This window comes from Mycteria americana, chromosome 3, assembly GCF_035582795.1.
Source record: "Mycteria americana isolate JAX WOST 10 ecotype Jacksonville Zoo and Gardens chromosome 3, USCA_MyAme_1.0, whole genome shotgun sequence".
In the NCBI taxonomy this organism is placed as follows: domain Eukaryota; kingdom Metazoa; phylum Chordata; class Aves; order Ciconiiformes; family Ciconiidae; genus Mycteria; species Mycteria americana.
In genome coordinates this window covers 87,302,770-87,326,635 of record NC_134367.1, presented here as the reverse complement: position 1 = coordinate 87,326,635, position 23,866 = coordinate 87,302,770, and the positions used below count along the sequence as shown (strand labels likewise).

Here is a 23,866-nt window from a genome sequence, read left to right as displayed (position 1 = left end):
TGAGCACTGAAAATATATGTAGTCCTTGGCATGTTGCTGGCACCAGGTGACCTTGTTTGCACCCTTACTTGCTTGAATAGGGGGTTTGTGTGCCAGGGCTTAGAAAGGGGTGATTTGCAGGCTAGTATGGGGCAACCCTGTGATTAGAAATTCCACGATCTGACAGGATGCACATTTGACCTGCTAGTGTAAAATAGATTATTATTCTATTATGTAAACATCTTAAGGTACAGGTTTGATAAGGATCAATGACAGAAATAGGTGGTGCGTTCCTACCTGTCTGTAGAAGTACTTGCTAACATGTACTGCAGCATTTGGTTTATAACCTTACAATAGTGGCTTTGATTAATAATGCTTTATTAGTTATAAACATAGACTTACTGAATAAATCCTACTTACTCTGTTGAATGGCTCTCCAAGCCTACATAAAACTATTTCAGTAATTAGAAAGCTACTATAATGTTTCTCTATATTGTAGACTTTGACTTGTTAGTTCTCTGTCAGCTTTCCTGAATTCCTACTTGACCCCACCCTTGACACGAAAGGGAAATGGTTTCAACTTGCATTTTGTGATGAGAAAGGGGGGGTGTGGTAAGACTGGGTTTCCCAAAGAAAAGAGGAAAGGGTGAGGGAAAGAGTGCGTCTCTCCTTCTGATGTGCCTCTGGACCTGTACCGTCCTCTTCCCCACCAGGATCAGAGAAATGAGACTGGAGAGGCGATACCCCTGCTGAAAAGGACCAAACTCCCTCCCTGAAGGACGGTAGAGTTATCACAATTGCTTTGCGGGCTTGTGTTTCAAGAGAAGAGTAAAAGAGTCTGCCTGAGGAGTGTTGGCGTAAGGCATCTTGTGGAGAGCTCACCTCTGCCTTTTTCTAGAAGATGTAGGCTTGTAACTCCTGGGGTTTTTCCTCCCCTTTCTATATAAAACACAAAGCAGCGGGGATCAGTTGTTTTATCTACTACTGAAATGCAGCCATCAGTGCAGAATAACATGAGAACAGTTTGAAAGGAAGCGTGGAACACTATATTCAACTGAAACTAATTACCTGATTAGGTTTTGGCCTGGCTGTGTGGGTTGACATCCAATGGTCTTGGCGACAATATCTGCGAGCAAAGCCAAGTCTAGTCTTGCTTCATTTAAAGACCCTGGACAGAACTTCTGGACTTGTGTGCTGAATGCTAAGCAGTGTGAAAATAGGCCACTGATTTAAAGTACCCATGGCTACAATGGGTGTCAGTGGGCAGCTGGCATGGTTGCAGATGAATGAGCGTATTTGGGTTTTAGAAATACCGGTTTCCATTTAAAGGTGGTTCTGTTTCAAGTGCACAATCTGTTGAAATTTAACTCTGCATTAGAATGTCCTCCATTCACAGAGGAGGACGTTCTTTCCTTTCCTTTCAGCACTTCTGTCCTGGTGTTGGCTGGGACAGAGTTAATCTTCTTCATAGTAGCTGGTATAGTGCTGTGGTTTGGATTTAGTATGAGAATAATGTTGATAACACACTGATGTTTTAGTTGTTGCTAAGGACTTTCCAGCTTCTCATGCGCTACCAACTGAGAAGGCTGGAGATGCACCAGAAGCTGGGAGGGGGCACAGCCAGAACAGCTGACCCCAGCTGACCAAAGGGATATTCCATACCGTATGACGCCACGGTCAGTATAGAAACTAGGGGAAAGCTGGCCGGGGGGGCCACGCTCGGGGACTGGCTAGGCATCGGTCGGCGGGTGGTGAGCAACTGCATTGTGCATCACTTGCTTTGTATATTCTTTTATGATTATTATTATTATTACTACTACTTTATTTTATTTCAATTATTAAACTGTTAGTATCTCAATGCACGAGTTTTTTTCACTTTTACTCTTCCGATTCTCTGCCCCATCCCACTGGGGCGGGAGGGCGGGGGGTAAGAGAGCAGATGTGTGGTGCTCAGTTGCTGGCTGGGGTTAAACCACAACAACTTCAAAGTTCTCCCATTAGAAATTTAGTCAAAGTTGGCGACTGAGACCTCGTAAACTTAGAAAATCACCTAAAGGGGTGTTATCTCACCTAGTCTGCTACAGTTATTCCTTCTCTTTATCTCCATAGGCGTTAAATACATTAGGTCTGCTTTGTTAGGTGAGACGTATTTATTATTGCTGTTGTCGTCTTCTCTTGCACCTTTGCCGCAAACACTTTTTTGATCTGTTGGTGTCTTTGTTTGGAAAATGGCATGTTTTCACGTTAGGAGTGTCTATAGTGTTAGGCATATCTATATTTACTGGTGTGATGGTATTTTTTTGTCTTGGCATCACTCTAAAGGAAAAAAAAATAACTACTTGGAAGGATTTGAAGCTTTACTCAGAAGAGGGGGATGAGTCTTTCAGCTGTATGCTATTATGAAAATAAAGTCCATTAAGAACAAAGGTGAGCAGAGCACTTTTAGAAAGTCTTGAAGTGTCCTTGCTTCTGAATGGGAAGCTTCTGGCCTGCAATCACTTCTGGCACCCTGGAGACCCTCTGTTCTCCCTTCCCAGGGAGAACGACATAAAACGAACTGTCAAATGAGTTCTGGCAGTTCACTGGTGAGCATTGACTTTATGAGGAAATTTAGTACGTCTATTCTGATATCCTGGAAGCGCATCGAGACACATTACTAAAATGAATTGGACAAGTGGTTGATGAAAATCCAACAGCTGGTAAGAGGTGCTCCACAGAACAAGAAATCCTAATAGACAGCCATAGGAAAAATATTTTTGCCAACTGGCTGACTATTTTAACTCAGCAACTGGCTTATGCTCTACCCTATTCCTTAACATCTAAAATAAATATTGAATTGTCTCCTGTTTACAAACCATCTTAAACCGTTTGCCTAAGAGGCGTTGCAGTAATGAAGTCGTCAAAGTTGTGTTTAAGCATTTCCTCTTACTGCAAGAATAAATCCATCAAGTTTTCGGCCTCCCACAAAGACAACAAATGCAAGTGCCATAAAAGCCCCAAGAAACTTCAAAAGCAATTTAAAATAATAAAAGTACGCTTTTGGACACCTCTCGCTACCTCTGTGTGGAACGAGGCTGGGCAGGGGCTCGGGGGCTGGAGAGGCAGGCAGGTGTTCACCTTGTGTATTCCCTTCCCCTTGCCCCTGCCGTCCCCAAATCAGCTGTCACAGTATTGGCAGGAGTCTGCTGAGCCTTCGCTAGCCCGGAGTTTGCCCAGCTGTTTGTCCCAGGATTTCACATAGAAGGAGGAAACCTTTCTGGCTGAAGCTTCTGTAAAGTCACTGCTTCAGCGATCAAAGCAGCAGTGTCCCTGGGGGGGACAAAAGAGTAGCTGGAGAGCTTGGGGGGGCGGGGAGGAGCGATGGGACTTTCCACGGGGTCTGGCCTCTTCATGATAAATGATCACCCTAGAGTAGAGCTAATCTCCTAGGAAAAGTGGTGGGATTACAAGGGCGGTAAGGTCTCCGCTTCTTCTCAAAGCATGCGTAAAGTTCGACTCTGTTACAGTTCTGTGGTTTGAAAATGTGTCGCTCCTAACAGCTACTTGTGTTGCCATTGCAGGATGATTTGGAAAGTTGCCTTGTCCGTTTTTCTGATGGCAGCGCTGGTTCGAGTAACAGACACCAGGAAAAACCGTCCTGCAGGCGCCATTCCCTCCCCTTACAAAGACAGCAGCAGCAACCACTCGGAGCGGAGGCAGCAGCTGAATAAGGAGGTGCTGGCCTCCAGCCAGGAGGCCCTGGTGGTCACCGAAAGGAAGTACCTCAAGAGCGACTGGTGCAAGACGCAGCCCCTGCGGCAGACTGTCAGCGAGGAGGGCTGCATAAGCCGCACCATCATCAACCGCTTCTGCTATGGGCAGTGCAACTCCTTCTACATACCACGGCACGTGAAAAAGGAGGAGGAGTCCTTCCAGTCCTGTGCTTTCTGCAAGCCACACAAGGTCACCTCTTCGACCGTGCAGCTGGAGTGCCCCGAGCTGGACCCACCTTTCCGACTCAAGAAAATTCAGAAGGTCAAGCAGTGCCGGTGCATGTCTGTGAATCTTAACAACTCGGGCAAACTGTGAGAGCAGGCGTGTAGCTACTGCTTGGCGTTGCCCCCATCACATTTACTGCTGCCTCTCCTCTTCCACTGAGCAGACTGTCCATTTTGTTGGTTTGTTTCTTCTTTTCTTTTTTTGTGTGTTTTGTTTTCTTTCAGGAGGCATCTCTCCAGCAAGGAAAGGCTCCTTGTCGCTTGCCTACTGGAATAATGCTTTTTAATGGGCTGTGTTAGGCACTTCGCCATAAAGTTTCATTGTATTTCCAATATCATCTGGCGGTTGAATCTTTTGGAGTGGAGCAGGCTCCCAGAAGTTGGGATTGATCATCTAAGTGACCAGTTGGCTGAATCCAGCATTAAATGTTTCCACTGTGTGGAGTAAAGCCCTCTGCCCTACACTCCAGTCCCCTCCACAAGACGAGGATGCCGTCCCCGTGCTTTGGGCCGGAGCTTGCCACTCCCACTTGGAAGTGCTGGGGTGCTGCCCAGGACTGGGGGACACAGAGGAGGGAGAGTAACGAGGAGTCACGTGTGAAAAGCAAGTGAGACTCTCCGATGAGGCTCATCGCCTTAAGACAACTTTAATTGTGCAATGACAAACGGTTCCAGGCTTCTTGTCTGAATGGCAGATGAGAAGTGAGGGGGAGAGGGTGAGGCGCTGGGTCAGCCACCGTGACCACAGAGCAGACTGAGGGTGGGTTCTGATGCTGTTGTGGTTAGAGTATATCGAACACGTGGTCTCTGCAGCAGTGTTTATTTTGTAACCTAGCTATAGTAAACAGCTGTTTAAAGTATTATAGACCTAGCCATGTATATTTTTCTTGTGGCAGAATATGCCAGAGATTAAAATTGTTACGAGACTCGGTTGCTAGGTCAGCTGCCTGGCTTAAAATGGACATGGTTTAACTAGGCTTTCGGTAGGTTTTTGTGTGTTAGATATGTGTGTATTTCTTACTCCAAAAAGGACAACATCCATTTATGACCTTATATTTATGCCTGCTCAGACCGGGGAAGGTGGGAGGGTAGTGGGAGAGGAGCCGAGAACAGCTAAGGGAATGATGTTTCCCTTAAGGTACAAAAGCACTGTCGCACAAAGGACAAAATTTGGTTGTTGCTGGACTGAATACAAAAGCTGCATCAGTGTCATCGGGTTTTGGGAGTGGTGTCTCTCCCATGATTGGAAACCATGCTAATGTGTTAGTGTTAAAGGACAAACCCATCAGCCAGTGCTGCTGGAATGGGTCACAGCTGTAGGGGCAGGGAGAGAGTAAGTTGTAATTGCTACAGTGCTGGTGGGCCACTCAGTTTTTGAGTCCTCCATAATCAGTGTCGGTGAACACTTGCAGTTCATTTTAAATCATGCTATCTTGTTATTCAGTTGATGGAGTTTAGCATGTCCTGTGTATCCCGTTCGGTACAGTTCTGATCTGTATTAGTCCCAGCTGCATTAAAATCCTGTCTCTCAAAACAAACCAGCCCCTTCCCCCAAACCAAAGCCCGTGCGTGCACAGTTGCCTGAAGCTTACAAATTAAAAATGACACGCCGACTCCCCGATGCATGTCTCACAGTTCAGCATCTGCATCTAGTGAAACCAGCTTGCTGTGGGAGCCCTTTCCCGCCAGCCTCTTCACATGCAGCCGCTTCAAGGGGTTAATGCGTTTAGCACTCCCGCCAGCCAGGGGTTCAGTGCCACAGGTCTCCATTATGCGAGACAGGCTGCTCTAAGAGGCTTTCAGGACTGAGCTCACCAAGCGGTTTACGGGGATTGGCACGGGCAGGATGAGGTCGGTCAGGTCTGTTAGCCCTGTTACGTGAAGGGCCGTGGCTTTTCCGCTGTGATCTTTCAGCGTGTCAGAAGCGCGCAGGGAGACTCCTCGCGCAGGAATCGCTTTAGAGGCTGTCGCTGCTGGGCGGCCAGTGGCGTGCCACCCACCCCGTGGGCACCCTTCAGCCTGGCAGTGCTGCGTGGCTGGGGTGGGGGAGCAATCGCTACCGTCCGCTAAGACTCCAGGGATCCCAGTCTCCACTTGAAAGAAAGGAACTGAGAGTCAGGCATTTTGGACTAGAGAGAAAAGCACCCTAGTAACTTCAGTTAAGAAAAACGTGCAAGAATCTTTATCTTTAAGCTATGCCCTGCCTGGGTTTTTCACCAGTTTGCAATATGAATATGCTGCAGCTTAAAGCTCCTTCTAGGAGCTGTGTTTATGTAAAAACTGAGTTGAGCTTGTAATGGTTAAGACTGTATTTAATTCTTGTTTTATAAATGAAAACAAAAAATGAAGAAATGCTTTAAGTATAATGTAATTATTTTATAGGTCTACTATTAAATTATAGATTAAATAATAAAGCTACTCTAGGGTTATACGGCATCCGGGTGTACGGGCTTTGCTTCAGCACCTTGTGTCCAACTGCTCTCTAATCAGTATATTCTCTGGCTTCCTTTTGACCCTACCAGATACAGGTAAATGATGGCTCACCCTGACAGCTTGGGAAAACCGAGCTACTTCCCTTGTCCCCCACCCCCCTGAAAAGTACCTGCAAGGCAGGAGGGAAAAATAAATTGCACTAATCCTAGATTCTGGAGCTGATTCTGTATGCACAAATTCTGGGTTTTTTGGTTAACTGACAAGAAGACAACCAAAGCTCCACCACTGGCTGAACTGCTGGCATCATTTGCGGTAAGAGAAGTAACTATTACCCTGACCTAAGTGGTTTTGCGTAAAATATAGCTAGATCCTTATGTAACAGGCACCAAACTACGCATAGAGGGGAAAAAAAAAAAAGTATATCTTAAGATATAGGTGAGCTTTAATGGTCGCTATCAGCTCTTGAATGAGTACGCTGTACGTCTCTCCAAAGGTAGGGTGGTGTTTTGATTTGCCTTTTTTTTTCTTTCCAACCCAGAGAAAAGATAGTAGCAAAATAATCTTGAAGGAAAACTTCAGTGAGGAAAGGGAGTTTCATAGTGAGGAATGAGCCTCCACGTGACCAGCAGAGCTGCTTGTCATGGGTCTTGAAAGAAGCAGGAGCACCTAGACCACAGCTAGCAAGGGAGGGCTATGTTCTTTATGGCACTGTAACGGACACCTGCAGGAACCCTTTGCTCTCTTCCCTTCTTGCCCAAATCCTCTCACAGTTCAGCAATGTAATGGGTTTGGGGACTTTTTTTTTTTGTTAAGTAGCTGTTGGTTTTGAGAATTACTGTTTTGCTGTGCTTTAGCTACCTAAGCGTGGTCAGGGCCCTCTGCTCAGAACTCGCAAGTGCCTCTGTCAGTCGGCTCAAAAGGAGCTCAGGCAGCCATCTCCTCCAACGCCCCTCTCTCATTTCCACCTGTCTCTTAGCCACTTTCCTGCTCTGCAGGGAGCTTCATTGCCCAGCACCCACCTGAACCTGAACCTCTGCTGTTTGTGGTACAGCCCAGACTCCAGCTCCAGCTCTCCCAGCCTCTTGCTGCCCGACTGCTGAACCACCGTACCAGAGGCATACACTGTAATCCAAAAAGCTCCCCCTTGTGGAAGCAATCCAAGAGCAAGACAAGTCTCTCGGGGTAGCCGAAAAGAGCTTTAGGTCAGATAGATCCAGTATTTCTTGAAGTAGTGGTGTTGCGGGACAGGGGAAGGAGGGGGACAGTAAGTCTTAAGCTCTGCCACCATGGAACTGCTGCATTGGCAGGGCCCCAATTTGGGGTGAGTGACAAATGAAGTTTCTAAGAGTTTAAATTTGAGTGGCAGCTGGGAATAAATGAGAAAACAGTGCTGACTCAACGGGAACCCTTTACTTTCAGAAAGACACCATCTTTTCGAGACAATGGACTTACCATTGGATGCCTTTACAAGCAGGTTGGATGAATGTCAGGTACAGCACAGGTACAGATGGGTCTGTCACAGGCAAGAGAATGGCTTGGAAAACCTGTTCTGTAACATGAATCCCATTTGATTGATGGGTGGCAGACCTGAATGGTGTGGGGCATGGTTTTCTGTCTCCTCCCTTTGCTGACCTGTTCACACTATCTTCAGAAAAACTCAGCTCCATCAGTTTTCACTTACTCTGTCCACAGCAGTTTAAAATTGGTGTAACTTAAGTAACTGAAATAATGGACTTGGCACAAGCTCGGCTTTGCTTATTAACCTAGAGTATGCAACAAAATAATTGCAATGCAAAAACTTGCTATATCTTCTCTTGATGAAATTAATAACTTATTCCAACTTTTTAAGCCGATCACTGAAAAATCGGTCAAGAAAAAACAGCAGTCTGTGGAAGATGTCACTAATTGTATTCCCACAGCCACTGTTGGTTAATGCTTAACTAAGTTTTGGAAGTGTTCTGCGATGATGAAAGGTGCTACAAAAAAATCTAACCATTACTGTGTCATGACACGTGACAAAGTACCGTGCTTCTGAAAGGCTTTAATTTGCAAGCAAAACAACATGAATCTTCTTAGCTCCTCATAAGAAACCAGACTGTTATTCTCAGTAAGTCACATCTGCTCCTCAGGTATGAAAGTCCTTATTTAGCTGCTCCACTTGTTTAAGTAATGGCGAGCGATATGTGGTGTTGGTGATCAGCAGAGGCTCAGAATTTTGTCTGCGAGAACCCTTGTAGGACTACAGCCAACTCAAAGTGTAGTATGCTTGAAGTTGCAGTAAATGAGGGGAGAGGGGACCAACCTCTTTAAAACACATCCAAACAAACAAAAGAATGTTAGTCCAGAATTCTGTAAAAAGCTGAATGTGCCACTGAAAAAAAGAGCAATGGTGAAACTTAGGCTGGGAATCCATGCTGGGAGTGCTGTGGGTCAACTTTGGTGCTGCACATAGTGGGCTGCTTTACTTTGTATGGAAGTTTGAAAACAGGCTGGAGAGAAGCTATATAAGAGAGAGCTATGTTCAACCAAATAGGCTGGGCTTGAGTAAAATGAAAGAGGAAAATATTTGTAGCAGCTTGTACCTTAGGATCATAACATGGTACCACCAGCTGCAGTCTGCCTTTGACACTGTTCTTCAGAGAGAAAGGTTTGCAAATAACTTTTAGCATCCATACTGCAGATCCAGTGAAAAGGGTAGTATGTATGTATGTGACAGCCCTACCAGGTTGCTGGACAACGCTTTAATGATATAAAACACGTATATGTGTGTATATATATAAAGACATTATAATATGCAGATAATACTTTTTAATGCATGTTTTTGCCCTAATAGCAATTTCTGGAGACTGTTACGTAGGCAGTGTTAGTAGGAGCAGGTTACAAACCTGAGCCGAATGCGCTACCGGAAGGCACGCACGAGCCAGAGAAGTGAGTGATACATAGTCTGATTGGGTAAGGGACTCTGAAGCTCCTCGCTACCACCACCTGGGGAAAAGGTAATATATCCACATAACTGGGAATTACTGTCACTATGCTTCCAAAAGGCAGGGAAAGAGAAGCCTCGTTTCTGCCGATCCCTTCACAAAGGTTTTTTCTTGATCACAGGAGCCTGAATGAGATGTGGTGCTTAGGGAGCAAAGTGTTGCTAGCAAGCTACAGCGTAGCCTGACAGTGAAGAGAGAAGACAGTTATTTCATTATTATTCCTTTTATTTTCATATAAATTAACATTCTAAAAAAATTGAAATAGAAACACTAAATACAGTATTGCACATAGTGATCTTTGTTAGATGATCTATCATTTCATTTAGTATAGTAATATACATACTGTAGGTACTGAAGGAACAGGAAGGCTACAAATGAAAACATGCTACTGTATCCTTGCACTTAGGAGCAAAGTTAAGAGGAAAAGACTATTGTTTACATAAATACAAACATGGATTTGAATCAGTGCCATTAAAATAGCTTTATTTTTTAAAGTTTTTTCCATAAGTTAGTTGTAACAGCAAATAATCTCTTCTTTTCACTTCCCCAAATAGTAACGTTACTCCCATCAACACAAAATTTTAGAACTCTGTTCTTGGTAATTTATATCCCTGCCAGAAATTATTACAAGTACAGATTTTCACATAGGTTTGTCAGCAACAGGATACTTGCTTTTCACATAGTGAAAAAAACATCTTTTCTAGTGCTTGGTATATGTGAAGAACAACAGATTCCTGAGGTCATATTTCGCACTTCCTTTTATGACACCCTGTAGGGTATACAAGCCTCTGGACAGCTAGGAATGTCTCTTGATGTGCTAGATTAGACAGGGAATAACCCAACCCAGCAGGTTAGAGCTCCTTTGCCTTACCCCGGTGTCTTTCAGGCTCCGAGGTTGTGAGCATGTGCATCCAATTCAGTTGCACACACAGTCTGCTTTCAGGAAAAGTGCGCTTTGAAAGAAAAACGTTATCTATCAGGCTGATTGGTTTGGGGCTCTTAAATTAGGACTGGAGGAAGGGGTTGTTATCGGTTGAGCAGATCAAAACTGATACAGTAAATTCTGGATTGCAAATAGGAATTAAGCATGTGGTCTAAAATGGAAGCCCTAAGTCATAGATTTCAATCATTAACCTCCTAGTCAGGGACACTGAAAGCCTGGAGGAAAAGTCTGCAGTTCTGTTAAGTGTGAAATGGATGTCAATTACTTGGTAGTCTATGTTCTGTCACTAGAATTGGCTACTGTCTTCCATAAATGTCAATCCCCATGTGTGTCTTTTAATGGCTCTCTAAAGGAGTTTTAAATTAACTGTAAAGCTAATTCCAAAAGGGAAGTCATGTACATATGACCAAAAGCCTGCCTGACTCAAGTGATCAGCAGTTAAAACTATACTATACCTTCTAAAGTTCATGTAAAAGTATTAGCTGCTTTATATATTAACAAACTATAATAGCCAAATCTCTCTCATACTCTCCATCATACTTCTGTGCTTTTCTGTATTTTCCTGCTTTTCACTTACTCTTTTTTTTTTTCTTTTTCTTTTTTTTAATGCTGGATTTCTGACCCCCGTACCACCTGGCATTCACTATCTGGCAAAAGATGAAGTAAAAGTATGCTGCCTTATCGATTTTAAAGATAGTTACAGTAAACATCTTGTTCCACAAATATTTAGTCATGGAGGGCAACCAAACAAGTTGGGAAAGCATTGATTATACTGTATAAACAGCACTTAACGATTCAAAATACAAACTACAAATGCCAACATGAAACGGATACAAACAATTCACTAGGAGTAACATTTCTTTCCCTAATTTAAGTGCAGTGCCATGAAGTATTTGTGTTAGACAGATGTTGCCAGTAGGAATGGAAATGTTTTACTGTATCGAGTAGCATTCTTATGAAGTTCAACTTAATGCAATTTTCAGCATGTTCAGAACTAATGCAGATGCCGCTTTTTATGCATGCTGACTTGGCCTATTTGTAATATACCATACACTTTACAACATATCATTTTTGAGTGGCAAAGGAGATACAGAGTACAGGGAAGGTGTTTCAAGTCCATACCTAGTCTATTGCTGGGCACTCCATTAAAGTGATTACATTTGTCAATGAAAGTACAATAACACATCAATTGGTGGAAAACTCTAGAGAACAAAAAGCAAATTCAAAAAGGTCAAGAAAGCAAATGATCAGGACGATGTAGTTTCCTTCCCCCTCACTCCCCACCCACAGGCATGTTGAGTTTTGGTAACCAGGTAACAATGGCTTTTGCTTTTCTTCTCTCAGATTTTCATACTTATCTTTGCTTTCTGAAAAATAAAATAAACAAAAAAAGGCAGAAAACTGAGTATACATAAAACCACCTCACACAAATACGAAAAACACAGAAATACATAGGCTAATGTTTAATTATACTTACTGTAGAATTGACTTCACAAATAAATTTCCTTTGAAGCTAGAACTGAAGCAGACTGCAGCTACATACTGCTTGTGAAATTTTTGTTTACTTTCCTTTTCACTCTATCAAATTTTCAGTAACACTGAAAGCCCCAGTTTCAGTGCAAATAATAATGATAGTGATACAGGAATAATTAAGCCTATATTTATTTCTTAAAAAAACCTCTCTCAGTGTCTTTACATATGGCAAGATATAGGTGAGATGGAGAAATCCAAATCAATGTTAGGTTTTTTTTTTTTTTTTTTAAACAACATCTTGATCTGGTTTCAAATACAATTGATAAAATATAATCTAGTTTATCATTCCTAACCAAGCTGTTTCTTGCGGTACTAGCCACAGCCAACTCTCCCTAAATATTCAGAAAAAGAAACAATAAATGCAATATTATTTCTTCCTGTGTCAGATTATGTTAGTTAGAATATAGTAAATTACCACCTGCTTCATTTCAAGGATGTGTCAGAGTAACATATCGATGACTACAAAGCACAAAAGAATTAAATCATGCCTGGGGGGGACAGACAGGAACACAGACCCATGAAAAAAATCTTCTGTTATAATATTTTACAAATATAATTGATGGCCAGTTGCTACAGGTATAATTTTAATGTGAGGTGCCAGATTTTTTCAGTAGAGGAATATTCATTTTCTGTAAAGTCAGTCATGATCCTAGCAATGCTTAAGCAATCATAGTGGAAAAGTTTCATTGAATGACTAGAATTACTCCTCTACTATCATTAAAGTTATTTATCTCTTTTCAGAATGGTGAGAGCACAGTATTCTCTTTTTCTAGGGTTTCTATTCCAAACAAACCCAGATGAGTGGAACAGAACCCACTACAGGGATCTAACTTGAAAAATGTGTCCCTATCACAATTCTTCCTTACATTTTGTAATTGTAGAAAAGAGAGCAAATACAGACTGAGTAAGCTTGAAGACTGGAACTGCCTTTTTGCCTTCTAGGTGCATCCCATATCAAGACAGGGATGCAGACAGATTGGCAGGGTGGGGCAATAATACGCTGCTCTTGCCTGTACTACATCTATTTTGTGGAGTAATATTCATAGGCAGCATTCAAGTTTGTTAATCTAACACCTTTTATGAAAGTGTTAAACATTTAAGAAAAAAACAGAACAAAAAAGTACATGAAGAATAACATACCTGTAAAATGCAAAGAGAAAAAGGTAGAACGAGTGGTGGGAACAGAAGTATTGCTACAATTTTTACTTACAATTCCGGAGTCATGTTTTGGTCTTATATTGTATAGCGACTTCCCCTTTTTCTGCCTGCAGACTTCCTCTGCTTCTTTAACTCTGAAGAGAGACAAAATTTATAAATATTCCTGTAGACCAAAACCATTTCCAAAGACAGTGCAGTATATAACTTACAAATTTAGGCCTGAGGACATGAATAGATAACTTCATTCCCCATATTTTCATTAGCACGCTCCACAAAATAGCACTTGCACTCTGTGGCTGTTGTTGCCATACCATCAGACTCTGGCACTTACAAGGACAGGCGTAATCAATGACACAATCAGTTCTAGTTTCAAAAGCAATCAGTACTTACTGTAGTTGAAGATTCAAATGTATCAGGATTTAAAATACACTGGATGACATGAGGTTTACCTTTTCAGAGCATTCATACCAAACACTACTAAGAAAGCTCCTGCTCTTTTTATGACTGTTTAAAAATCATTCTTCATCCATTCCTGACCTCAGTACTGCAACTACAGTTTAAACAAAGTTTCTCACCAAGCTATCTTCCCTTTCACCCAATTTTGTTTGTATTTAAAATGGCAAAATAGCTTAACCTGAATTTCTAGTCTTCACTCTCTAACTTAAAATAAAAATGGAAAATTGCCATGGACCATGACGTTTACAACCAAGGTGGTGCATGTCACTGCGCACATCTCTCCTTCCGAAGCTGAGGGTGAGCAGCAAGGCTTACGTGACCACTGGGGATGAATGCACTTGGGCTGCTTGGATGTGAAGAGAGCAGCAGGTTCCAGAAGTGAGGGTCCACTTCTTAGTGCTTCCTGACTTGGCAAACAGTACCTAATTAGGGCCTTGTGAAATGCCACATTTTTGTTGAGATAAACGTCCTTTTTGTCACGCAGATATGGAACAAACTGTGAAAGGCAGAGGGCTATACTCAGACTGGGAGCCTGCCAGAATCAGTCTGGTAGGTTCAATGACACACTGTAAAATGTTTCTTTACCATTTTTACTCATTTTGTAGATCAACCCTACAAACACGCATGGTTACTGAAACATTGATAATACAGATTTATGTTATGAATTCTCCGAGCTTCAAAGACTTACATAAACCCTTTCTATATGATGGCATTAAATGGTGAGAGATGTGTAATTTTTTTTTTTAATGAGATGAGAATATTATTTATGAATAAGAAAGTAGAAAATAAAAATGTAAATCCTATACTGGCTTGCTCTTGCCAACAATATAGTCTTTAGATGGCACTTACTCTGCCTTTTCATCATTATCCAACAGTGAAAAAAAGAAACAACAGTAAAATGATACTGAAGAAGTGATATATCCTTGGCTGGTTCCTTGCGGTTCATCTCCAGACCACTTGCATGTCTGCTATTTCACTGAGGCTACACAGGGCAATATGAGAATCAGACTTTGTGTTACTATTATTTTTAAATATTTTTTGTGTGTGTGGTAAGGGCCAGATTTTGAAAATAAGACTCCAGCTGGGTCTGCTAAGCACATTAAAAAAACCGCCTTTGCATTCATCTCTCCTTTATCCAACTTCACCAGACACACCTCGTTCTTTTCATAAGTTTCAAATTTATACTTTCAAAAATTAATTTAAACGTCAGTTCTTTTCCAGCACTTCCAACAAGCTGCTCTCTTCATTTGATCGCCTTATATTTTATTAATGTAGGAAGACCTTTACGTGCACAGGTGGGGGGAAAAAAGGCTTTGAAACCTATTATTTTCAAGCTGTAACACTTTCTATCCGACTGCAAATCAGATAGATTGCTGCAGCGTAATATAGGACAAAAATGTCAAACAGCCAAGTAATTCACCTTTAAAACTTATTTAAATAGATTCAGTAAAAGTGGCAGCCAAAATGTGGTGATAGCTTTAAATAGAAGCTTATGGGAATGATACAGAATGCAGTAAAATTCAAAGACATTTTCTTTTTCCTAAAACGCCACCTTTTCTTCTGCTTCGTGTCTACTTACATCCGAAGGAGGAAAGTATCTGTGACATTGATCTTCCCATGATCTTTTCCAAACAGTCAGACACATTCCAACCCATCAAAAGCCACTCTTACGAAGTCAGATATAAAACAGCAAGTCTATCATATAATTTCCTTTTTTGCAAATACAACTATAGCTGGCTCCCTTCACTGGTAGACATCATTTAAATAAGAAAATGAAATGTTACTTTGGAGTAAATTAGTATCAAATCCCAGGCACTGTACAAGTACTATTGAGGTTATCAAAATGACTGTTCTATAGAAGCAATGTAATATATGCAGGTATTCAGACTACTCATCATGCAAATGACAGCATATGTAACATACAAAAATATTTACCAAACCAGTTCACACAGATACAGATGTTATTCTCAGGAAATGTCAGGGAATCTTTAGTTCCAGACTTTGTCCCATCTAAATATCCCCCTTCCAGGATAGATTACCCACGGCTTGCCTAGCATACCAGGTCATAAGACAGCACAGCTCTCTGTGGGTCTCACGTTAATTCAAAACACAAATCCTCATACGGAATGGAACCCTTGATAACACAGTGATAGGGGTTACTTTCTAAAAAGCAGGTCCCGTTAAGCGTCACTGTCAGTGTAACATCTCTAAATGTTCTGCTTCTATTAGAGAAATAGCTATTTGGAGAAAGGCTGTCTCCGCTTGAAACAGCAAAATGCTACCAGCAACACTACCCTGAGGGAGGAAGTCAGGACTCCTCTGTCCCTTAGATTGCGCTTGAAAAAATGATCCACAACCTCCAGACTGATAAATGACAACCTTAAGCTTGTGCTACCCATTTTTCTAGGATTATGTAAGAGGTTCTGGTCTCACTAGTATGGTTGCGGTCCTCAAGTTTTTGGGAGCTTTTGTGAAATTCCTTGGAGTTTGAGCCTATTTATTCATACCGACGGGAATGCAGAAGATGAGAAGCATTACTCCCTAATGCACTTAAGACAAAGCTGAGAGCTAGCAGCCACTCAGTTCCAGTTCCAACCATATCACTGACTCACTGTGTGGGTTTGGGACAGCTCTCTGCCTCTTGGCCTCCATCCTGCTCTCTGTGCAGGAAGATTCAAGTGGTTGGACAGAGCCTCACTGAAGCCAATACGACCTATACGTATGCTTCTTCAGCAAGAAATGTCCTTAGAAATGTAAAGATAGCACACCAAAGGCTCATTGTTAGGAGGCTTAGTTTATGACCATGTTAAAACTGGAAGCATGGACAACTGTATAAATCTACAGCTGTATCTATAAAAGAAAAGTTGGCAGACTGGTGAAACATAGAGACAAAGGCAATCATTAGCCTTCCACAGTGCTAAATCATAAACAAGCAGAACGGGTATCAATTTCTACAGTGTGCAAGTGTATTTTCTGAAGACTGATCATTCAACTAAATTAGGATTTTATTAAATGTAAAATTAAAATAACCTAATCCTTCTGGAAGAGCAAAAGGATGTGATGTTATGTGAACATCAGTACCATTTAAGCTGCAAGATCTAGAAAACCAGATAAAGAGGTTACCTTTGAAGTAAGGGCAATAGTCTTAATTGAGTTGGAAAATAACTTTTAATTGCCGCTGGCAATTTTTTGTCAAATTCTTAGGTTTTCTCTACTGGCCTTGAATGATTCTTCAACTTCCCATCCATGAAACTAACAAGATTTAGGCAAACCCACCTTGCTTCTATCAACTCATGCCTGGTTCAAGTCATATTTCTCACAGTGGAAAATTCCTGCGTACCTTTCTCTTGCTCAGGCTTTTCCTGCACTACTTCCCACTGACTTCAGTGAGACCCTGATCAGCGTGGAGGTGCAAGATAATAACCTAAGACCAAAAGGTGCAAAAATTGTATGAACTCTAGTGGTTATATCAGGAAAAATGGGTTAACTATTCAACTATGGTGAGTTGTTAGAGTTTCATGAAGAAATTAATGGATCTAATTCAATACTGGGAGGAGGGAAGAGGATATTTGGAGAAAACGACACAAGAGCTGTGAATCTGTGAGCCTCCCAACAATCACAAAAGGGGAAGCAATTGCAGACAATGACATACTTCCAGGATCCAGGCCAAAGTGACACTGCTGCTTTGCCAATGCAGAGCACAAAGAGCTCAAAGAGCATGAAACAGTTAAAAAGACATTCCAAGGAAAGGAGTGGAGATTCAATTGTCAGGCCCTGTGTGGAAAGATAGGCTGCCACTGGGAAAAAGAGTCTGAGGAAGGTGGGTGTTCCCCCGTTCCTGAGAATTATGACCCTTAGGCAAAGGCAGGCATGTGTATAGATTGATTTATTATTCTGAAGATCTGTTTTTACTTAAACTATTTCACTCTACGCTACTAATACTTTCTGTTATAGAGGCTGTTTGGTCCCTTTATAGAGCCATTTCTCTCTAGCACAACCAAATACTCAGAAGCAGGACAGATGCTCAAGGCATGATCTGAGAGTGGGTAAGTAAGATGGAGGTGACAAGGGACATGGTGTGCTCTTGAAGAAGCCAGGTGGTACAGTTAACTTGGTAAGTGTGATGGGAATAATTTGCAAGCTTACAGCGTGCTAAGCTTCTTTGCTAGACCGATGGTCAAACTATCTCCCTTCATACTTTTCAACTGCTTCTCAAACTCACTCACTTTCAGTAAACTGACTTTTGTTAATTTGCTATCAACCCCTGTCCCATCTCATGTCAATTCTGGCTTAAAAGTGAGTGTATCAGTTTTATAGGAAAGATAACATCAGCTGCATTCCCTTTAGCATTTTCTGCCTCTTCTTTTCCCAAATAATTTCTTGATTTTGTCTTAATGAGAACATAATCCTACAAAAACTATTCTTCTCAGCCTAGACAACTCAAGAGTGCCTTAACTCTCACTATAGTAATCTGAAAAGCAGAAGTATTAACAGCAGTGGACCCAACATTAGGCCCAGGGCAGATTCTATAAATACCTAGTAAGAGTATTCATAACTCAAATCTGGACAAATATGTCTCCTTAAATATTAAATTTAGCTAAAGCACTGCTTGCATTATTTCAGAAAGGATGTACTTCCAAACAGCCCCAACAATAAGAAAACATGTAGGGAATGTACAACAGTGGGCAATCCATGGATCAGTTAAAAAAAAAAAAAAAAAAAATCTACAAGTGAATGAACAGCCAGTCACGTACAGAGCCCAAGAATTAAGGTCTAGAAACCTGCTACTTAATAAGATTCAGAGAGTCTAATAATTGTCACCCGTAACAAAGTTTCTTATTTCCATCATAATAAAAACTCTTCTCCAGCACTTTCACCTCCTTCTACCTCATATTTATCGTGAGACAAACATATACAAACCATGATTAAGTTTAAAGACAGTCTGTAAGATGAATAGGCAAGTTACACTTTGGCACGCACACAGGAAAAAGAAACCAGACATCCTCACAAACCCAAAAGACAGAGTATCTTTATCTACCTTCTAGACCAAAAGCCAGCCTGGCCACAACCTTATCAAGGCTTAGAGACTTTCTGTCATCATTCAATCCATTGAGGGGGGGGAGCCACTTTCCTGCCACTAAACATTAATAATTTTGTCTGAAGTATCCGTGGCAGACAGATTCAGTTCCTACTGGCTCCATCTAGACTTGGTAGCCTTACACTTCACTAGAGAGCACTACGGCATGACAAATGTAAGCACAGTGAGGAAGCTGGAAGGTTATATGCCTTAGGTAGTAGAGCTGCTCACAAAAACTTCCACTGTGAACTCAGACAGACATTACTTCTACAGTTTGCCAGTATAGTTCATGAAACCCAAAAGACATTTTTCTGCAGATATTCTGTATTTTTTTAACAGAAAACAAAGCTGAGGCCAATACTCTTTATACTACTAAGTGCTTATTATCAGATAAATAAAAGGGGTGTTGCCAAAATATTTTATGTAGGTTTGTCTGGGTTGGAGATAACTTGTTTATAATAATAATAGTACCTTTACAAATAACAACGAATTAAAAAATCCTCAGCAAAAATATCAAGTGCCAGACGTCTTTAAGACTTCAAGAGCAGAAAACTTTAAAACTCTTTCTTTGAAAACTCTTCCAGAGCAGTGTGCCTATATTTTATTCTTTGACCCAGTTACTAAAATATTGAAATGATTTTTTGCTAAGGAGTTTCTCTTTAGCGAAAAAACAGAAAGGAAAATTACAATTCCCAACATAAAAGTAGACTAAAAAATGTAGAGCTTTTACTTTCACGCCAGTAGGGTTGAAGTGATGACATAGATATGATTCAGTAACTGACTGCAAAGACTTTATACAGATAAGCAGCACATTGTAATGTACCTAGTCCCATCAAACTGACTGATGAAACCTAACCTCTGCCTACCAACAAAGAGATTATGTATTAGACTATCTTGACATCCCTGCCAGCTCCTTGCATGGTTACTTCAAGGACCACGAGGCAGACAATGGCTGGCTGAAAGACACAATGATTAATCATACTTTCGCTCAGAGGACCAAGGACAAATAGATTAAAATGTTTTAATCTGGCCACTTAACACAGACACTAACCTGTAGCAGGACCCTGAATAAGATCCCTCCTCTGTCAACAGTGTAGACTAGACTTTGGGGAATACATTTCAGATTTTCTTCAGTGTGCATCATGTCAAACAGGCCTAAAATAAGGCTTCAAGGCCAACAGAAATTGAGGCCAACTGACATGAAAATGAGACCTTCCCATTTGCACAATCTTTCTGTAATCCACAGCACACTTCAAAATATTCTGAAAGAATTTCACTTCAGAAGCATTCAGTTTCACTCAGTTCTATCTGGCAATCATTCTCGGTGATCTAGGGATTCTGCTCTTATCTGTGCAGAGATACACAGATGTGCATAAATACAAAAAAGGATACTGTGTTGAAACACGTTTTAAAGGATAACTTTAGCATTAAAGAAAATTTCACCTTGAAAACGTAATGATGTAAAAAATTAAACTGTTAAGGATCGCTATGATTCTAATAAAATGCAAACATGCATATACCCATTTAAATACATTTCCTGACTTCTGCCATCAAATTCTGATTTTTTTTTTTCTTGTCAAAGTGGCCAGTATTTCAGGCTATACCTGGCTATCTTCAGGCAAGATAGAAATCACTTTCCTACAGACTTTGAGTATGAAAATCAAGGTTGCTCTAAGAAAAGACGGTCATCACCTTCCATTGTTTTTCTTGGAACTGAAGCCAGCTTGCTCTCAAAAGAAGCTGGCTGCATTCTGGGCTATTTGGTTAGGAAATTCAACAGGAAATGATAAGGGAAGGGAACAAGACTGGAGGTGAGGTAAAACTGGTAACATAATCAGCAAGCAGAAGAAAGGCAACTCGTGAGTGAATGGAAATGTGAAACTATGTGTTTTCCGTAAAACATTTTTAAGCAGCAGATGGGGTAAAAGAAGGAAAAAATACAATGTGTAAAAAAAGAATGAGAAAAGTCTCAGTGAACAGACTACATGGAGAAGGAGACTATCTTAAAGAGGATATGGAGACATTCCCTGGACAGATGAGTTGCTACATTGAGTATACTGGGGCTACTACATTGGATAATTGATAGCTACAAGATGGGCAGTACAAGCAAAGATGAGAATTGAGTGACTAGAAGAGGTCACTGGAGAGAAAAGAAAAAAAAGTAGAAGTCAGCTGGAGAGCCACAGAATTAGAGATCTCCAGTGCAGGAGGTGGGAAAATAAGAGGCCTCCAACTTTGCTGCATCAGGTGAAAATAATGATATCAAAAGGTGTCCATTCATAATTATGTAATGACTCAAAATGACTGCAGACACAGCAAGGCTCTTCCCAAAAGTGCAAAAAAAAACCCCTGATGTTAGACTATTCCCTGTACTGATACCATAAAACATGCACACAGCCATGCACTTACACTTAACGGATGTTGTCGTTATTATGCCAACTCCGTGCACTGGTTTAATAACAACTCTCAGTAACCAAGGACTCTAACATCTTCAGTAGTTCAGGATCAGTCTGCGTTACCATAGATTTTAAGCCTTTTGAGCATCTCAAACTTTTGGGGACTAATATTTTAATGACAAATGCTGCTCATTTGTAAAACATTACAATATTTTATTGCACCTCAAATGCTAAAGTAATCACTTTGCCTGGGAATGAAAACATTTCACAAGTACCGACACAAATATGACAAATGTAGCACCTCTTGTCAAAAATTCTGTTTAAAATTTTTACTGGTGTCATTTTTTTCACCAATATGCAAGTATCTATTGAGTATGCTGGGCTGATTTTTATCATAGGCAAATGTAATTCTTTTTTTAAGAAGTGGTGAACAGGAAAGGGTTAAAAAACCTGAAAAGATCACTATATAGTAGGAATCATGGTATACCCTAAGCTGTCACACCCAGTCTGACATTGCAGCCTGTTTTCATGGCTGTAAACTTCATTATGAGATGATGATTGGTATCTATCTCCTTTTATGCGCAACACACATACTAGGATGCAACACTGTGTGCCAGCATGATACAACAGCATCACCAGGTAAATATAGAAGAGACCGCTGAAAAGCCCTTCTGCTGTTTATGTGGGGGCATTCTGGAATCTGGCCTCATGCGAGTCACAAAAATTAGGAAAGATCACAGATTTGGAATTAGTTTTTTTACTAGATCCTTCACTTTGTTCAAGTTTACTATTTGTATGCACCAGTTGGCTTACAGTTGCAAATGGAAATATTTGTTCCTGCCTTACAAAACACAGTATTAAATTATGCATTAAAAATGCTAAACCAAGGTATTTAAAAGTAATTTCCACCAAAGATCCAGATTGAGAAACTTATCTCCAAATGCTTTTATTTTTCACAAACTTTTCCCTCGAAAGCAATGCTAAAAAATGGAAGTTACTGCTTTCCTCCCCTTACCAAAAAAATGACAGTTTTCATTGAAAAAAGGACTAATTGCCAAAAGCGCACAAGGAAGGAAAAAAAAAAAAAGTACTGAGAAGTTGAACAACCTCTCCCAGCTGGACAGCAAATTGTCTCTCTGTGAGGCACTGCCTCAAAGGTCTGTTCCTAGCTTCTGAATCTTTGGTGTGTTTGGGCTTCTTTTAAGTAGATTTTCCAAAGCCTGTAACAGTATTTTCTGATCAGAAAGCTATTTTATTTAAGTTAAAATTTTGAAATCCTCTCAAAAACCGAAGATCCTTTTAATTAGTCAATTGAAAGTCACGTAAGCTGCATCCTGTTTTGAAATGTCATTATAACTATGAGTCGTAAAACCAAGCCTACCAGCACGCAACTCAGTTGATTAGAGAGCAATAAGGACATTGAGATTAAAGTTCCCAAGTCAGAAAATGTATCTACCCGTAACTACTTACTAACATAACGCTTGGAGCTTTCAGTTGGCATCACAACAGCATGCCAAGCAAAATGTGACCCCACTAAGCATACTCCACCTTTTCATCATTTCCCTCTCATGTTGCCACTCCATATACATTTTTCTTCTCTTTCCTTCCATCTCCACATTTCTTTGCAAGTGCATATTCCCATGTCCCCCAATTTCTCACTCTCAAGTCTGACTCACTGGTTCCTATTATAAGCGTTAACAAAATATCCCTTAAATTACTCTGAGAGGACATTGCTCGTGCTATGGGATTTAATGCCCTCCTCTGCAAGCAGAAGTGGCAGCTTACCAATACGCTCCTCACTGTGCAACGTACAGATATCCAATGCCAGACTTTAAATTGCTCAACAGCAAGTTTTAAATCATCCTGCCGAGGAGTCTGTAGGGAGACATACCAGTCTTTCTGCAGAGGGAGATCAATGAGCTGTGGAGACATGCTGGCCAGGAATCTCCCTTTCATCTAGATATACACAGTGTGACACGCCAGGTGCCAGCTTAACTGCTATTCTTACGGGAACGGGCAACTTTTACATTTGAGAGAAGAGTGCATTTTTTTGAGTTTATAGATTACTTTTAATGTGTCAAAGATTTATCATGGGAGTTAAAGGGTTGAATAAAGTTAGCCAAAAGAAATTCTCAAGCTTAGTGTGATGCAACATATCAGGGACTTACAGAATTTTACCATCATGTTGATCCTGCTTATGAACTCTCCTCTGCTGGCATCCCTGACACAGTCAGTCTCTGTTCAGTGACATGCCTCTTCATAAAGGCAAGGGCCAGACTGAGCTTATGAGCACTATATAACTTGTGTACACACTTAGAGGGCACCTATATCTGTCCCTTTTTCTCTCTCCCCCACCCCAGTCTAGAAAGACAACTTTCTTTCCCCTGTTTAGGTAAATCTTTGCAAGGTTGCACGGGCCCTCTGGAACAGCAAACACTCGGAAGAAACGGAAACATGTCCAGAGCTGGAGTGGACAAATGAGTGTCAGTACCTCACTTGCACCCAGAGAAAGGGAAGGGGGAACTGTGGCCCTGCAAACATGTTTCTGCCTTATTGTTGACCTGTTTCTAGTAAGATCTGAACTGGCATCTAAGGCATAATGGCCTTGATATTAACCTTTGACAGCAACAGAACTTTTCCTTAAAACATAAAAGTTCTTAAAGGACTGACTGCTTTTTGTTACTGTAATGAGCCAGGGTGTATTTCATGGCCGTAAAGGAAAGATGAAGTTGTAGTCCTAAAGATGGATCATTGCTGTCCACACCAATATGAGATTTTCTGATAAACAATTGTATTTTTTCCTACCAAGGGTTCGCAAATTCCATATTTGATTGCCCTATCCAGCAGTTGCTTAACTTTTTTTTTTATGTTTCTCAAATTTATCATAACTTTTCAAGACTTCCCTCTGTAGGGTTATATTAGGTGTTGCC

At 41.0% G+C, this 23,866-nt stretch overlaps 2 protein-coding genes across 6 annotated transcripts in view; one reads left to right on the top strand and one right to left on the bottom strand.

Annotated features, from left to right (window-relative positions):
• The window catches only part of GREM2 (gremlin 2, DAN family BMP antagonist), a 562,614-nt gene that overhangs the window by 33,843 nt on the left and 504,905 nt on the right, over positions 1-23,866 (top strand). For all 3 annotated transcript variants that reach the window (XM_075495978.1, XM_075495979.1, XM_075495980.1), the window contains exon 2: positions 3,540-5,988. In XM_075495978.1, the coding sequence (XP_075352093.1) occupies positions 3,541-4,047 (507 nt within the window). In that variant the 5' untranslated portion in view covers position 3,540 and the 3' untranslated portion in view covers positions 4,048-5,988. The remainder of the gene's footprint in view (positions 1-3,539; positions 5,989-23,866) is intronic.
• The window catches only part of FMN2 (formin 2), a 165,287-nt gene continuing 151,256 nt past the window's right edge, over positions 9,836-23,866 (bottom strand). For 2 of the 3 annotated variants that reach the window (XM_075495975.1, XM_075495977.1), the window contains 2 exons: positions 13,060-13,141; positions 9,836-11,683 (listed from right to left, as the gene is read on the bottom strand). In XM_075495975.1, the coding sequence (XP_075352090.1) occupies positions 11,657-11,683; positions 13,060-13,141 (109 nt within the window). In that variant the 3' untranslated portion in view covers positions 9,836-11,656. The remainder of the gene's footprint in view (positions 11,684-13,059; positions 13,142-23,866) is intronic. The other variant, XR_012774784.1, reaches the window with a different exon arrangement.